The sequence below is a fragment of the Solea solea genome, chromosome 14, assembly GCF_958295425.1.
Source record: "Solea solea chromosome 14, fSolSol10.1, whole genome shotgun sequence".
Lineage (NCBI taxonomy): Eukaryota > Metazoa > Chordata > Actinopteri > Pleuronectiformes > Soleidae > Solea > Solea solea.
The window spans coordinates 8,550,292-8,568,747 of record NC_081147.1 but is presented as its reverse complement, the minus strand read 5'-3'; the positions used below and the strand labels follow the sequence as shown (position 1 = coordinate 8,568,747).

The following is an 18,456-nucleotide window of genomic DNA, read 5'->3' as shown; positions in this document are numbered from 1 at the left end:
TCCGGATTTATTTTAGAAATATTCAGAGCAACACATATGGCACACAACATAATACAAAACAGCAATGTACTGTCACTTAGCCAAATGGAATGGCGTAAAAGTACTGTTCTTTCTTTAAATATATACTCAAGTAAAAGTAAAAGTATGTTGCAATAAAACTACCCCTCAAATTATAATTTATCCAAAATGTTACTCAAGTATCTGTAACGGAGTAAATGTAGCATGTTACTACCCACCTCTGAATATAAGGTGGTATAAAGTGTATAGTATACACTTTCCCTATAAGCAGTGGTGTGTGCAGACATTTAAGGGACAGGGGCTTGAGTAAAAAGGGAACCATTATGATTAATCATTGACAAAATACAATGGAAACATACACATACATTTCAATAACCATACACGTATGCAGATGTTTAACAGGTCTACTCATTTCCCTCTATAAAAACTACTGTTGTTCTACTCAAATGAAATATTGTGGGCATTATCACCCACTTTTAACTGAGAACTGAGGTCGCATTACAAAACATGTAATCCTGGAAAATGACAAGATCAGGGGGGCCAATGGTCCATCTGTGCACGGCCATACTAACAAGATATAGCCTATGTGTTATAATTGATGAATCATCTTGTCTGACTGACATCCTCACATATATGAGAAGAGAGTGATGATGAGGCTTCAGATGACTCTGCTGTGGTTTCATATGCTGATGCTGCTTCATTTATCTCCAAGCTTATCAGTCACGAGACTCCACAGCAGTACCTCAAGTTGAACCACTGCAAGATAGTAATTCAAACTGTTTTTAACATCTATCTATCAACATCTACATGCTGCCACCAGCTCAGATAAGAAAATATGACGTCTCGTATCACACCTATGCAGATGACTTATTTCAGTGCCATCACATGAGTATGACTACAGTCAATGAATGCCACTGAGTAAGTGTATTCATCAAACCGATGTGCCATAACTTTCTCCAGGTCAATGCAGACTAGACAGAAGTGATTGTTTTTGGCCCCAAAAATGGTCAAAGGTCAGTGCTCACCTTGACTCCACGTCATTAAAAGCATCTTGGTGTAATTATTGTCTCAGACCTGAATTTCAACAACCACTTAGAAGCTATTACTAAGTCTAAGTCTGCCTATTACTGCCTGAAGAACATTGCAAGGATCACTGGTTTTCTGTCCAAACTAGACACAAAAAAACATGTTTGTGCTTTCATTTTCAGCAAACTAGATTATTGTCATGGTGTCTTTACAGGTATTAACAAAAAATCAATCAGGCAGCATGCAACTGGTCCAGAATACTAGATCATATCTATCCTTTGATCTTCTTTCTTTCGTCTTTCTTTGTACATCAACGTTACCATATTTAAGTGAGCAATCGTCTGAACAGGGATCTCCAACCAGTCTGCTCACTAAATGGAAATACCCAGAATACATCATACATACAGCTGTACATATGGATACTCTTGTGAAATGACACAGTAACATGTGGGCAGATAATAACACAATGAAAAGTGAATAAGACAAAATGTTGGTGTATTTGTGAATGCATTGTTCTGTTTTGACAGCATTAATATTTTAATTCAATAGTGTGTGACATATACGAGAAATAAATGCATACAGGAATACAATATGCACAGGGAGCTGAATAAGATACTATTTTTGTTATGTTCATTGCAAAATGTGAGTTGTGGACATCAACATTTTATGAAAATTATAAATAAAGGAAAAATGTTAAAAAAGAAGGTTGGAGACCCCTGGTCTGGACTGCAGTTATGTAGTAATAACGCAATAATAACACTAGGTGGCGGTGTACACTTCAACTGGCTGTACTCTGCCAATAGTAGGCAGAAGAAGAAGAGCTGTTGCTTCCTCTACGCATGTGAAGCAAAACAGTAAATGAGTGGATGTGTTTTCTCGTATTTGTTAAAGAATTTGTTAAAAAAGAATATCTTTTCGAATTCAGTTTGACGTAGTATAAAATGCCACCAAAGGGTAAAGGTGGGAAAGGAGGTAAAGGTGAGTGGTCATTAGCTGTGAACAGTTTGTAGTGCGTGTCGTGTGTTTTTAGCTCAGCTCAGCTGTATGTTTCTGTACAATAGCATGTGTTAACGTCACTGTGTGTTGTTGTTGTTGTTGTTGTTGTGTTATTAATGACACCGTGTAGGAGCTGCTTCAGGAAGTGCAGACGCCGACAAGAAAGATAAGACACCAAAGGGAGGCACTGCTGTGAAGGTAACAGCTAATGTCTGTATGTTGTCATGTTGTTGTCGTAAACGAATACTGCCCTCCTTCTCCTCCTCCTCCCACAGCAGCACACTGTTACAACAATGTACATCCTACTGTTTTTTATTACTAAACTATGACTATTTTTTCACCATGCCAATAATAACAGATATGCTCAGACTAAATGAAAAATAGTTTATTACATAAACATAATCAATAATGAATAATAAATCAACACAAGTACATAATATACATTTGAAGTTTTCATTATGGGACACAACAACACAAAGACACTAGGAATCAAACCACTAGCCCTCTGGTCGGAGGATGACATGCTTGACCACTGACTCACAGCCATTTATCTATTAGGAAAGTATCAGTATGTGTCATACACACATCAACACACTGCATTAATAAAGTCCATTTAGAGTGAATATTCACAGTGTGTCATCTCTTGAAAATATTAAATAGAGCAATGGATAATCATTGAAAAGTGTTTGTAAATAATAGTAATTTACATTTATAAATTGTGAGCAGCAGGGGGTGACCATGATTTGAGGCCCCTAGAGATTCAGTAAAACGTCCTAGACCCATGTTCACATTTATCCATGACCAAAAATGTTACACAGTAAACACATAATGTTGACATTAAAACATTTACAAACAAAGAATTTGCTTAGGTATTTTGGTGCAGAATACAGTGACAAGAAGATGGAGTATAGATTCAAAGGATTTGGTAACATTTTGTCTATGATCTATGGTATCAGTATTGATCAAAATAGTTATGGCCATAACTGAGAACAAATAATAAAACATATACCAATACAATGTGAGTAATCATATTTAGTTTAAATGTTTTACCCCTAAACAAAAAATATGTTTCAATGAATTTGGTTGATGGTAGAAGTTTTTTTATCTGCTCCTCTACCACATCTCAAAGGTTTTATCTAGTGTCTGATAGAATTTTATGATTATGTTTTGTTAAATGTTCTGACTTTTGTGGTTTTACTTTTATTATATGCATTTTATATTTATGCTGTAAACCAAAAGCAAAACAACAGATACTAAAGAGCTGTAGTTTGCATCACATCTGGGGTTTATTTCTCGATTTCTAATCGTCTGTGGTTCCCTGCAGGTTCGACACATCCTCTGTGAAAAACATGGGAAATGCATGGAAGCAATGGAGAAACTGAAGGCGGGAGTCCGTTTCAGTGAAGTAGCAACACAATACAGTGAAGACAAAGCTAGACAAGGAGTAAGAACATGTTGCTTGTCTAATATCTGTTTATGCCATGACGTGATATTTGTAGGAGGAAAATCCCAGCACATGGGCTGCATTCCATTTATTATTGTTTTGCAGCATCTGAATTGAGACACGATCTTACATGTGCTTTTCTAAACTAAGAACATTTAAAAGTGATTGCCAGTTTATTTATGTGTGTGGTTGTTTGAGGAATTGACACATATGACGCATCTTCCGTACAACTGACTGCACTCTGTGTGCCCTCTGTGCAGAGAAGTACAAATAAGGACATCAGGAAAACATGTTAGCCACTTAACAAAAAATAATAAATAAATGTTAGCTATAAATCTATGTTAGCTCAATTTTATCATCTTCTCAGCCTTTTCTGACAGGAAACAGAAGTTTGTACAACTACTTACTCTTCTATACCAAAGTCTATAGAGAAACAGCCTTTTAGCACACAGGGACGCAGGAGCTGCTGGTCTTGCCTTGTTTGCTAAATGTGTGTCACTTACAAAATTGCTGGTTCTCTCAATGGACTTTGGTGCAGAGAGTGAGCTGTTTACAAAATGATTAAAAACTTAGGTTTCCTGTCTATTGGTGAGAGAAAGTGGCAGATATTGTAGGCTTAAGTTGGCATAGATTAGTTTAAGTGAGCCTTATGTTAATAGCCCAAAACCGTTTTTACCGTGAGTATGTATATGCCTTTGTCATGTACAGGGAATGCACAAAGTACAATCAGCTTGATGTAAGACACTGACTATTTGTAACCACATGTCAAAAATGAACACTTAAACTGGTGGTTATAATTATGGTATAGATATTGAAGATGCTAAATAATGTACAATACAGTCATACAGCTAACATGGGTAACAACAACAAATGTCAGATTGATGAATAACTCACAGGTTATCTATCTCTAGCTATCTCAACACCTACGCTGATGCATTCTCGGGCTACAGGAAACTTTGATGAAATTCCGGCTATTTTTAGTACAGTTGCATCTTTGTTGCTCATGTCGTGTCACTTTTTTCTCACTCGTGCCCATATTAGGAGCATACTGTGACTAAGTGTTGTATCTGTGACAGGGTGATCTGGGTTGGATGACGCGAGGATCAATGGTCGGACCTTTCCAGGATGCAGCATTTGCCCTACCCATCAGTGCCATGGATAAACCAGTCTACACAGACCCTCCCGTCAAGACTAAGTTTGGGTACCACATCATTATGGTTGAGGGGAAAAAGTGATGTGACAATGCACAGCAATATTTTACACTTTACATTTTTGTCAAATTGATGAACATTTTTTTGATTTATATTCTGTGTTGATAAAGAATAAAAACACAATTCAGAGTGTAACACTGTTAGGTTTCTCTTCCTCTTTTCGTACACCCACATCATCCCCAGGGGTTTCCCATCTTTCAAAAACGTAAACAAATTGGCCCATTAATAGCATTTGTTGTAGAAAATATGTGGGTGTGGAATAGTTGTTTGCGTCACTCCTGACTTCTGCTTTACTCTTTATGAAAGGGAAGTGGTCCCATTACTATGAATGGTGTGTCATGAATAAGTTAAGAGATAATGTAAGTAAAAGAAATCTTTTTTATTTGGTCAATAAAAGATAAGAGAAAAATAAAGTAGATAAAACTGGTATTTAGAAAGATGACTCACACAAAGCAAAGTTACAGAGCACTATTAACAATGTGACAGAGTGTTTTAAAACAGCAATTACATTTACACAAAATATAGCATGTGGTAAAATCATATAAGTTGTAAAACATGACAATACCTAATGTAAAAAAAACAAGCATTTCAGTGCCAAACAAAACCACACAGTACAAGTGAGATTCAGAAAATTGTTGGAAATTGTCTTCCTCTCCTCCCCAGAGACTCGAGGTTGCCAATAGTTTACGGAACTGAAAGACATGTCTCCAAGGCACTACACTTTTACTCTTTTCCCACAACCTAAAAATGATTCACAGGCTGTAAATAATCCAAAAAATATATCAAATTTATATTGTAAATAAACAGGCTGTACCATTGTTTTTTAGTGAAACCAGTATTTCAGTTTAACACGTTTCATTAATCTCTAAAGACATCATGGGTCATTTTATTATCAAAATTATACATTGCATATATACAGTGCCTAATTAATGCTCATTGTATGTCTTTCATAAAGGTGCACAACATACATATAGCGTAATGTGCAAATCCCCATTCAAGTTGATAAAGTCAAATCAGTCAATCTGTAATATAGCCTGATGTGTATATATGTTGGAAATATGATACAACAAGCACTGATACACGATGATAAAGCCCCTCAGCAGCAGCAGCAGCGGCCCCTCACACAGAGGATGATGAACTATCACTACAAAGCACAAGCCATGAACCCCTAACTCTAAGGTGGGCAGGTAGGATTTAATAAAGTTGAGCTAATAGGAATAAAACTGACTTGACGGAAAGATTATTGGGAAAAAGTAATGCATGTTTGGAATTTTCAAGACATGAAACTTCCCTTGGAATACACTCCTTCCCTTGGTAATACACTCCCATGGCAAGCCATAATTGTGATGGTTATAATGACAAAGTAAATCATAATTATGAGATTTAAAAAAACATTTAAATTGTATATCATATGCTTCACTTTTTTTTCAGTGTACATCCCCAGTATTTGTACCCACATGCTTTTAAAAATCCATAATAGCACAGTAGTATTATAATAAATATTCTACATCCACAATTTAAAGGGAATATGATGACATGAATATATGCTATAATATATCATAAACTGTATTTTATTTTATACATCTTAATTGTTTCATACATATTCCCATGTTAGATTTGTCAGTGCTTTACTAATTGCTTTGCAAATGCAGGTGCAATTGAGTGTCATAGGACTACTGATGGAAAAGTAAAACTCAGGCACTGTTTACAGAGGGAATGGCAGCTATTATTATTATTAGTTGGTTTACTTGTGTGATTGTGTCAAATTGCACATTTCGATAAAATACTAATTAATAACAATATTGTAGAGAGTCCAGGGTTATTTCGTATTTACAAATCCAGGGATGGAAATTAGTCCCATTCCGTCCCTATGCTAGACTGGACGCCTTTAACTCAATAAATTATAGGTCAAAGCCACTGATTTTAATAAAAGTCAAAATGTACGTGTATCTTCTGTCATACACTCCACCGAACTACATGTTTGTCTGCCATTATTTCCTCTTTATGTCCTCTTTAAGCGACGTGGTTACGTCCACACCACTAGGTGACGCCAGTCCGCCGAGGCTGTGACAGCACTGTCTGCAAAGGGAAAAGGCAGCTGACGTTGTTACGACTTGGTAGGTGATTGGCGAGGTAAGATGGCGGCGCCAGAGGATCCAGAATTATCCCAGGCGCAGACCGAAAAACTCCTCCAGTTTCAGGTAGGCAGCACAAGTACACAACTAACATGTGTCCTATTCAAACCTTATATGCTAATACGTTCGTATCGATTCTAAATGGACGTAAACAACATAATATATGCGTGCTAAAGAGCTTTTTGCTCAGTCAACTTCGGTAACGTTACCCCAGCCACCTAGCTTTACCCGTCAGTTGGAGTCACTGCTAACGTTAGCATTAGCCGATAATGCTAACATATTACCGGACTTCTAGGGCCAAGGGTGTTCTAATGTAGCGTTGTTTGTGTTTATTTTCCACTCGTGCACATATGGCATTCATGTATACACCAATATTACTTATGGCGTAGTTTTCTAATTATTGTGGACTTCACGTCAACTTGGCTAACGTTAATGAAGCTCCCTGTAACAGTTGATGAGTTAACATTAGCACAGCAGTCATGGTCGAGCTGTCACTTTTTCAGAAACGATACTACTGTTAGTAGCCATGTTCAGTACGATTCATTCCTCACCCTGTGCCTAAAAATGTTTGCGGCTCCTGAGTGTCTACACTTGTTAAACCGGCCGTCAAACCACTTTGTATTTTGGAGTTAGCTAACCTAACGTATCCTGACTGAACTAGTAGTGTTTGTTTGTTTATTGAGGCTTGAAGGCCGACAGCAGTGATGGGAGTTCAATTATTTTCGTTCAGATTCAAAAACTAAAGTGAAACTGCTTCCATCATACTTGATTGCAGGTCTAGTTTTTATATTGAGGTTTGAATTTGAAACAACAACATGGTTGGTTAATATGCATGAATTATTTAATTTAAGCATATGTGATTATTTTTTTAATGAGGATATTTGTGCAAGTCAGCAGCATCACATGAGCTGCTGGAGGAAGCTCTGACCACTGAGCAGATAAAAAAATTATTCTGACTTTTCATGATTTACAGGACCTAACTGGGTTGGAGTCCATGGACCAATGTCGACGAACATTAGAGCAGCATAATTGGAACATAGAGGTAAATTAAATGCATTTCAAATCCTGTGTGTGTGTGTTTGCACAAATGTCTGCAGAAGTCACCCTGGAAATTATTCGGTGTGTGTTCTGTCATCTCCTTGGTGTAATCTCTAAATAATAACTATAGCCCCATTTTCACCAAGCGGTACAGTAAGCATGTAGTATGATTCAATATGCTGCTTTGTGCAAAACAATTGCAAGTGAACATGTGAGAGAACAGCAGGAGACACCCGATGTCTAGTAAATGTCCTGCATCATGTATCAAGACAGTCACCTCCCCTAGACTGAATCCTCTGAAGACTCTCCTTTATGCGTATCACCCGGACAGTCAGCAGCTTGTTTGTCATATGGGAACATTGGACTGGGCAGTAAGGCAAAAACAGCATATATTGTCGGATCATTTTCTTGAATATCATTACAATGAAGGTTCAATATATTATTAATACAATGTTAATACACTGAAGGACAGAACACATTATTTTTTATTGAATGTTTTGCATCAGATTTGTGTAATGTTTTTCTGTTTAACAGGCATTTGTCGTTTTTTATCCATAAACAAGTCTAATGTCAAGCTATGTCCACTTTTGTTTTCTTCTTCTCAGGCCGCAGTACAAGACCGACTGAATGAGCAGGAAGGAGTTCCCAGTGTATTTAACCCGCCACCATCCAGACCATTACAGGTCAATACAGCAGACCATAGAGTATATAGTTACATCGTGTCAAGGCCACAGCCTAGGGTAGGTCTGCATTCACATCAGTGCTTTAGGATAGCCTCACAAAATATTATACTCATACATACTGTTTGGTCTAATTGACTCTCTTTTCCCCTGAGTCATCTATTTTTTTATTAATTAAAATGACAGCGGAGTCAGAATTTGCAACAATTTTTTGTTTCCTTTTTTGCACAAAAAGCATTGTAAAGCCCTCATATTTTGATGTATTGATCTATATTGGCTCTTCTTTTCAGGGGTTACTAGGATGGAGTTACTACTTGATAATGCTACCATTCAGATTTACATATTACACACTGCTGGACATATTCAGGTAAGTCATGCACATTGGTTTAAACACTTAGCTGCAGGATAAAGGAAGTTTATTGATCATCACAATGTCTTTCTCCTAGGTTTGCCCTGAGGTTCATCAGGCCAGACCCTCGTGCTCGTGTCACAGACCCTGTTGGAGATGTTGTGTCCTTTATTCAAAGTTTTGAGGAGAGGTATGGTCGGGCACACCCTGTATTTTACCAGGGAACATATAGCCAGGTAAGTTCAGAGACAGTGCAGTTTAAAATACCCTGTGGAACATATTTTTATGGCATGAATCAAGTCTAGTCTTACAAGGTATAACTGCAGCATGTGAATTTGCTTTTGTTTTGTGTGACACACATAGGCACTGAATGATGCCAAACGGGAGCTTCGCTACCTATTAGTGTACCTACATGGAGATGATCATCAAGACACGAATGAGTTTTGCTGGTAAAAATTTTTTTTTTTCTACCTGTCGTGCCAGTCATCAGAATATGTTTTTATTTCCAATTGTCTGTTTTGTCCAGTTACTTGTTTGTTTTAAAACTGGTCAAAACACTCAAGTCTACACCAGGGGCCAGTAAGTTAGTTTGGCCTAGGGCCAATTTTTCTAACCAACTAAATACCAGGCAATACTTGATTTTTATTTTTTTTTCTTCTAATCTAAACTATCCAATCTTGTTGGATTTATCTTGTTGAAAATGTTACTAACATTTGGCTCTAGCTGTTGCTAGTGCCTTAAAACATTTTCCATCACAGACAAAACCCACATTTGCTGCCTTAAGGCCAAAATAGTTGCCTGGCGATAATGTGGATGTTGATAATCGACCTTTAATCTTTAATCACCAACTTGTTTCAAAGACTCTTTAAGACTCAAATGTGTGTGAGATGCAGAAAAGAAAATGTCAAAAAAGGCGCATGGGAAATTAGCGTACCTGGAGGAAAGGGAGAACATGCAAATTCCACACAGAAAGGCCCTTGATCTAATCAGGATTCAAACCAGTGATCTTCTTGCAGTGAGGCAACATTGCTAGCTCAATTTTCGCATAAATTCCATTCAAAATGAATTATTTTTGCAACAGCCGAGTCACCCCCTGGTGGCTAACTGCTACTTCCAAATTCCAAACTGGAAGGCTACATCCACACTTCATATACAGTCTCTGGTACGGCTGTCACTTTTTATTAGTAATATATTATTTCAAACGTGGGGTGTAAAGTTCACATTCAAACTGTAAGTAACTTCAAAATTAATGGTGCTCTATCATAGACCATTTGAAGTAGTACCACTTAAGATCCAGCAGAGGGCACTTGTATGGTATCCCACTATACCTTATGACAGTGACTGTATTAGTTGAAGTACAGCTTCCTGCTTCCAGCTAATTCAAATCTTGAAGATCTTGCTGCATCATTGTTTCTTGGGATTTATGTACAAACATGTTGTTTTTGTATGTGTTATATTTGTGTATTTGTGGATATTCCAAATGCCAAATTGTGTAATGCTGCTCATGTGTTACTTCATAGCTCCACGTTATGTACAGAAGAAGTCATAACGTTCCTCAACACACGAATGCTCTTTTGGGCATGCTCAACCAACAAGCCTGAGGGCTACAGAGGTATGGGAATATTATTACTTGTTATTGCTTTATACATGTATAACATTCCGTTATCATTTATCAGCTGTTTCTGTAAAGAGGGTTGTTCTGAGAAACTGTGCAATCAGACATGTCGGGGGACATATTCATAGAAGTGTCAGATTTAGAACTTTTTGTTGCCCTAATAACATAATGAAAGGTGAAGAGATATGGTTTGTATTACTAGCTTTTGAAGTGTCAGTAGAAAACTCAATACTTTGGCAGTTTTAACAGAAAGTCTTTGCATGTTAGCTACCATGATGTTTAACTGGGATGTGGTTTGTTTTGAGTGTGTCTGGGTGATATTTGACTTTAAAATGTTCGATTGTGTGTGCGTCAGTGTCCCAAGCATTGCGGGAAAACACCTATCCATTCCTGGCCATGATAATGCTGAAGGACCGTAAGATGACAGTGGTGGGAAGACTGGAGGGTGTGATTCAGCCAGAGGACCTCATCAATCAGCTCACCTTTATCATGGAAGCCAACCAAACATATCTGACGTCAGAACTCCTTGAACGGTACGAGAAACCTGTGAATACATGAGATTCCTCTCAGACATTTAGAGGTGTGCTCTGAAACCAAGTTCAAACATGGCTCTGTTTAATTAATTTTTCTAAAATTTCTAAAAAATTGGTTTTAAAATGTCAGTCTTTTTGTAGAGTGGCTGAAAGGAGACTGGGAGGGAGAGCGAGTAGCCATCACTGCTAAGCTAATTTAGGATAACCACTGTATGTTTAGGTTAACACAGTGAGTTAGTGAGAGTGTCACTGAAAGACGAAGAGGGCTGTGACGAATGAAACCAAACAGCTGTATGTCCAGATAGTCACAGCAGTTATCAAAACAAAACTAGTCAAGTTGTGGAGAACACTGAGCGACACAGCACAACACCAATGAAAGAGGAAGTGACGATACGTTGTTGCAGCAAGTCAACTTGTCACTAAAGGGAACCGGTACCTGTTTTGCCACTGTTGCAGTGGCCGTTGCCTCTATCTGAAGCAGCCGCATATGAGGTGATGTCTTGCACTTGTGGTGGCTTGTGCTCTCGTCCCTATTGGGTTATTTTATTTTTGTGGTTACCCTGAAAGCCGTAATTGTACGGTCCTTAAAGATAGCCAACTCTCCATATACATTGTCAAGTTAAGACTCAAAACATCCCACTCGTGTACTAGAATAAGTAAGTAATGTGCAGGTATTAACTGCGGGTTTTTTTTAATCAGGGAGGAGAGGAACCAGACTCAAGTACTAAGGCAGCAGCAGGACGAGGCCTATCTGGCCTCCCTCCGTGCAGACCAGGAGAAAGACCGAAAGAAAAGGGAGGAGCAGGAGCAGCGCAGGCAAGAGGAGGAGAAGGTCCGACAGAGTGCTCTTGCTGAGGAACGAAGACGAAGAGTAAGTTTCGTTTTCCATTAATATTTTCAATGCCAGTTTATTAGGGCTGTAAAGTCCCGGTCGACTGCTCGATTCATGAGTCGGGGGTGGAGTGGCTCAGTGGTTAAGACCGGTACCTTATCATGGTCGCAAGTTCGACTCCACCCCTGGCTGATTGTACTCAATTCCATTGTAAGACGCTTTGGATAAAAGCGTCTGCTAAATGACATGTAATGTAATGAGTCGATACGTTCTGGTTCGACTCAAATTCTGATAAGTCGACTTTTTGCTGTGTTAATTTCATACAGTCTATAGTTAATTTGATTTCATCTGGAGGAATGTACCAAGTGCTAATGGGGGTGTTTTCAGGAGCACCCCCCTTGTTTTCAGTATTTTGGATTAGCCCAACCCACAGGAGACAGAAAGATTAAAGAACGTCCGGTGGTTTTATTTAATTTTGAGCGTTTCATTTTAGGCAGCAGTCAGTCCTCCTCTAACATCCATGTCAAAGACATCACAGTGTGGCAGCATTTTACAAAAATAGATGGCGATTTAAAAAAAAAAAAAAAAAAAAAAAAAGTCAAATGCAAAGTTTGCCAACATCAGTTTGCATATCACAGCTCGACTACAAACATGGCATATCATATAAAAACGGTAAGCTAGCTTGTCTTTGTTTTTGTTATGTTGCGCTGTCCATGTTACGAGTACATGAACATATCAGAATTGGCATATTTCAATGTTTTAGTCTAATAATCATTGATTCGTTTTATAACTGCAGGCGCACTCGCCCGCAGAGCTCCTATGTTCAGTGTCGCTCTGTGCGAGGACATGCACAGAGACAATCATCTAAATATTCCTCAACAGTTGATATCGTGCTGATATCAATGTAGTATAGAATAGTATATTTTCGGAAATCATGATATTGCGCAAATGCACGTGATGCAAAACGCTTTCAGAGCGGTCATCCCCACCCCCCCGACTAGTCGATTTTGAGTAAAAGTTTTAGGGCTTCAGTCGACCAAGAATTTCTTTGGTTGATTACAGCCCTACAGTTTATACATAAGACAACATTTAATTTTTTTACTCATTTATTTTCATCTACTTTGTTTTGTGACTCCAGACACTGGAAGAGGAGAAGGAGAGGAAGTCAGAATGTCTTCCTGCTGAGCCGCCTGCAGACGACCCGGAGAGTGTCAAAATAGTGTTTAAGCTGCCCAGTAATGCACGAGTAGAGAGACGATTCCTCTTTGGGCAGTCTCTGACGGTGAGTAGCACAGCTGTCCCCACACCAACTACAATTTGTCATAGAAATGAATTGAATTAAAATTTGAATCCATGTACAAGAACACCAAACACCACATCATATAAAAGTGTTAGTTGTGTGCTGGAACTCGCATGCGCGACTTGTAGTTTGTATATCTAATGCCAAGATGATCTTATTGTCTGTTTATGATGGTCACTGCGTCGGATTACGCAACTACAGAACAAATACTGCTGGATTTATTTAGATTTTATGGCTATAGAATTGTCAAAATGTTCAATGAGTGTTTCTGCCCCTTTTTCCAAGATAACTTTCACTTTGGATATCTGGCAGTTATTCGGCCATTTAGAAATGATGGTACTGAGAAGCTAACGTCACAAACGTGTAACGCGCTGGTGAATCTTGTCTGTGATTGGACGGTTCCACGGAAGTCCCGAGGGCTGCCGTAATGACAAGTATATGGGTGCAAAACTCTATTTCTCTGCTTTCTGGTATCCATCTGTCTTCTTTTGCTTTATCCTCCATATGAGGGTCATGTGGGGTGCTATGCCAATCTCAGCTGACATGGGGTGAAAGGCGGGGTCACACCCTGGACAGATCGCCAGTCCATAGTAGAATTTTATATATATCGCAAACGTCTAGCTGTTTTTCGGTAATAAGAAGTACGCATGCCAAATCCTTTCAGCACTGATGGTTACAGTCGGGTTAACCACCATCAGCCTCTCAAAACACAACACTGATGTTAAGTCGTCTTTCTTCTCTTCTTTGGGGAATGAGCCCCATCTCTGTTTGTAACTTCCTGTATGCCTCCAGACAGCCGGTCATGAGCACTGTTATGAACTCGATCAACAGCAGCCAGTAAGCTAAATGTTTGACTTTAAAGCTGCATGATTAATGTTGACATGGTATAACAACACATTATATTATTAGGTCAGTCAGTCATCATCTACCGCTTTATCCTCAACCAGAGGGTCGCGGGGGGGGCTGTGCCAATCTCAGCTACATCGGGCGATAGGCGGGGTACACCCTGGACAGTTCGCCAGTCCATCGCAGGGCCACACACAGATAGAGACAAACAACCATTCACTCTCACACTCACTCCTATGGTCAATTTGGAGTGAATGTTTTTGGACTGTGGGAGGAAGCCGGAGTACCCGGACACACGGGGAGAACATGCAAACTCCATGCAGAAAGGCCCTTGTTCCAACCGGGGCTCGAACCCGGGTCTTCTCGCTGCAAGGCGAGAGTGCTAACCACTACACCACCGTGTGGCCCATATTATTAGGTATTATTATTATTTTATTACATTATATTATTACTATTAGGTGATATAGAGGAAGTCCACAAAAGTATTTCATTTTGATACCCAGCCCTAGACTTGACAGATAAAACCGCGGCCCTCAACTTGACCAAGAAGAGAGACGGGGCCATTGGGCTTGACTAGACGACACCCAGAAAGAAGACTATAAACAAACAATGACATCCTAATTGGACTACATGATACTTGCAGTGTCATGTTCAGAAAATCCTAAAAATGAACTTTGATCAGGCTTATAGTTCCATCTTGCAGCATCACTTCATCACTACTCTTTTGCTTCACCATTTTGTTTGTTTACATTCATTACTTTTGCATGTGCAGAGTGATGTGTGCTCCCCTTGGTCAACTACACTGATGTGACTGAAGACATCATAGAAGGCAGAAAGAGAACCCTCAGACTTTATATCAGGAGGTGCACGACTCCCACATGAGATCTTTTATTGTTGTTCACTGACAAATTACAAGGGATACAATTATCAAACTGCAAATCTATTGGTCAGACTATAATCCTGGTTGTAACACGTTGTCCAGGGGTCTCAAACTCAAACGTCCTGGAGGCCACATGATCATAAAAATCTGCTCAGTTATGAACCAGTCAAGTGCAAAAATATTATTATAACTGTTCTGTAGGGGTGGGAGTGATGTGAGCTATACCATCATGGTGTGGCAATTATGATCTCTGACTATAAACTATATGGACAAAAGTATTTGTCCACACCTTAGCAACGGTCAAAGCAAGGACTTTAAAGACATGGTTAAATGAGTTTTGGTTTGGAAGAGCTTCACTGGCCCCCAGAGAGCCATGACCTCAACTGATCACCTTTGGGATGAACTGGAGCAGAGATTAGGAGCCAGGTCTTCTCGTCCAACAACAGTGCCTGACCTCATAAATACTCTGCAGAATGAATGGACACAAATTCACATAGAAACACTTCAAAATCTTCTGGGAAGTCTTAAAAGAAGTGTGGAATCCGTTAGATCTATAAAAGGGACACCTATTCCATATTGAAGTACTATGGAGTGGGTACAGAAGTATGTCATTACAGTCCCTGTTGTTATGGTCAGGCGTCCCAATACTTTTGTCCATATAGTGCATTTCACATAATTTAAAAATAAAGGTGTTTGTATTGATACAGAACTGTAAATGTCAAAGACGGACGTTTAAGTTGGGGGCCGCACGTGGCCCACAAGCCGAGAGTTTGACACCTGTGGTGTAGTCAGTCCTCCACATAAAATAGAATTGGGGTCTTATTGCTTTTACGAGTAATTAGTAGACTACTCATCTGCCTGTTTGTTTTTTTTTCCTTTTACAGGTAATATATGACTTCCTGTTCTCTCTGAAAGAAACCCCAGAGAAGTTTCAGATAGTCACAAACTTCCCTCGCCGAGTCTTGCCCTGCCTTCCAACCGAAGAGCAGCCCAACCCCCCCAGTCTGAAAGAGGCAGGACTCAGCCGCTCCGAGGTCCTTTTTGTTCAGGACCTTACGGATGATTAATCGATGACATACCTCCTCTACATGGAAACGCATATTCCTTTGATGTCCACCCACTCCCTTCTTCTTTTTTTCATTTTACTTTTGTCAAATGGCCATTATTCAAAAGAGGATCATTGATATAAAATGACCTGGAAATATCTAAACCACCCTGCATCCTGTCCTCGTTTGGTTGTTAACAGGGTTCCCAGTAGCCTGGAAAGTCTTGGATTTTATCAAATAAGTATTTCTTGAAGTCTTTCCTTGAACTCCTTGATCTTTGTATTCCTGTGGAGGAAAATGTGTGTTTTCCATTGTTTGTACAAGTTACCAGTTAATTCTTGTCTGTCATTATTAATTCAATTAAAGTTTTATTGAAGACTCAAAAAGAGGGTCCACAGATGATAAAATATGGAATAAATGAAATTGGAGATGAGTATGATCTATTAAAAAAAATATATATATCACATAAGTTAACCATAATTCATATAGAGCCCGGGACGTCACATGTTCACACCGCCATGGTGGCAGGAAAAGCTTCTATTAAAATGGATAACCTGTGTTGGTTTCAAGCTGTACACCCTAAAATCCACAAAAATATGTTGCATAACTTGATAGACTGAATATTGCTGACTCTTGGAATAATATGGAGACGGTGGGAGAGGACATTATTCCAGCCCCGCTGTGTTCCGACCTCTCCACCTTTCTTATACCCCCCCGTCCCCGTCCCACTCCACAGAATGCTTATATGTTGCAATAGAAACATGTAAAATGAGTAGTAATTGTTAAGTATGAAGTGATCACTTCACATGGAGAGTCTTTTCCCATCACTCCGTCTTCTCTGTCTTCTCTCAGGATCGTTGGTGATCCAGTGAAATGCTCCCCTTTGCTTGTACCTGGCTGTTTTTGTTAAACACAACAGCTATCCACCGTTTTCAATGTTAATTAACACAGCTGGTGAAGAGACGAGTTGCCCTAGCTCGGGTTCCTGCCAAAATGGCGTTGTTTTGATTCCGACTGTTGCATGACGGGATTACGTGACGTCAGGAGTCTTTATCTCACCAGTGTTTTCTGAGCCTGGATGAGTTCAAGAAAACAGCTCTTCCTCTGGTTAAAGCCTCCACGACGCAGTTTTCGGGCCCGTCCAGGCGACGCATACAACTGTTGAAACCTTTCAGAGGTACCTCACATGAAGGGGACACTAGTGGACACAATGAGTTGACTGGCACTCTGCCGTCTGGGAACCTGAAGCAAGCCGCATCATTGTGAGCCAGCATGAGTTTCTTCATCCTGCTTTTTCTTGAAACTGCACCCAAAGATGTGCTGTGGCCATAGGTGTGTAAAAAAAAACAACATTTAACATTGACAGAGCACATCAAAATTCCCGTAACAGCATATTAGCCTGAGCATAAAGTTTTCAACGTTGTCAATAAATATTTCTGCCATCATTCGTTCATCACTGATGAAATGTCGGAGGTATTCTATTTCCTTGCAGGTTATGAGAGGAGTGACACACACACACACACACACACAATTCCTGCTTCTCACTGTTATGACATTAAGTTTGTTTTTTTTGGCGTTGTATTTGACGTTATAGTCTTAAGCGTACTGGGATGAGCACAACTTTTAGTAACTGCTGCAGCCCAGCACCGTAAAGACTGAAAGTAACCATGTCATTGTCTGCATACATGACGACTGACATCAGAGTTTACAACAATTAAAGCAGTTTTACAAAAAAGAAATGTTTTTGATAGGTCATCCATATGCACATTTAATAAAATGTGGGACTAAATTCCTCTTTGTCTAACCCCATTATTCACATGAAAAACAAAAAAAACATTGTCTCATTGAACCTGCATGTTTTATGTGTTCCTAAACCATAATTTAATCATGTCTTTTTATGCACACCCAGCAACCAAACCTCTGAAATCATTTCTCATGATTTACCCTGTCAAATGTCTTACGTTCATCCTGAACTGCAATTTATCATCACTATTTCCCTCAAAAAACATTCATCCACATATTGACTTGTTTTCTTTTCAAAAACCAACATGTTATTTGTGGTTTTTAACTGTATAAAATGTATTTAAGTTTTGAAAAAACCTAAATAATCAACTCTTAAGAAATGTACAGAACAATATAAAAATAGTGATGGCAAAATAATACAATTTAGGGAAAGGAATTATTCTGTTGATAAAAAAATTAGAACTGAAAACATGAGTCGAAGATATCTTGTATAAAAATAAATATGAAGCACACAGACATATGCCTGTATGTTTATATTATAATAATATATAACAATATAATAACACTCAGGATACAGTGACTGCAAATACAGAACAAACATTTCAGTTTTGCACCTTCAAATTAATAGCATTTAAATAGTGAAACAACCAGACTTTTATTTTGAAATAGTCACAGGAAAGGAATTGTATCAGTGAGGTTACGTGCCATGACAAAAGATTTTTTTTTCTTCACGTATAAACTGTACATTCCATGTTCTAAGATAA

General features: G+C 38.8%; 2 protein-coding genes across 2 annotated transcripts; both read left to right on the top strand.

The window, feature by feature from the left end:
• The first annotated feature begins 1,853 nt into the window (after positions 1-1,853).
• pin4 (protein (peptidylprolyl cis/trans isomerase) NIMA-interacting, 4 (parvulin)) lies at positions 1,854-4,830 on the top strand. The gene is made up of 4 exons (XM_058650126.1): positions 1,854-2,022; positions 2,171-2,238; positions 3,365-3,484; positions 4,561-4,830. The coding sequence occupies exons 1-4, from the start codon at positions 1,986-1,988 to the stop codon at positions 4,717-4,719; spliced, it is 384 nt and encodes a 127-aa protein (XP_058506109.1). The 5' UTR covers positions 1,854-1,985; the 3' UTR covers positions 4,720-4,830.
• Positions 4,831-6,738: 1,908 nt separating this feature from the next.
• Positions 6,739-17,394, top strand: faf2 (Fas associated factor family member 2). The gene is made up of 11 exons (XM_058650432.1): positions 6,739-6,896; positions 7,804-7,872; positions 8,474-8,608; positions 8,839-8,915; positions 8,995-9,133; positions 9,261-9,346; positions 10,418-10,509; positions 10,868-11,045; positions 11,745-11,916; positions 13,016-13,159; positions 15,788-17,394. The coding sequence occupies exons 1-11, from the start codon at positions 6,834-6,836 to the stop codon at positions 15,968-15,970; spliced, it is 1,338 nt and encodes a 445-aa protein (XP_058506415.1). The 5' UTR covers positions 6,739-6,833; the 3' UTR covers positions 15,971-17,394.
• The last annotated feature ends 1,062 nt before the right edge of the window (positions 17,395-18,456 follow it).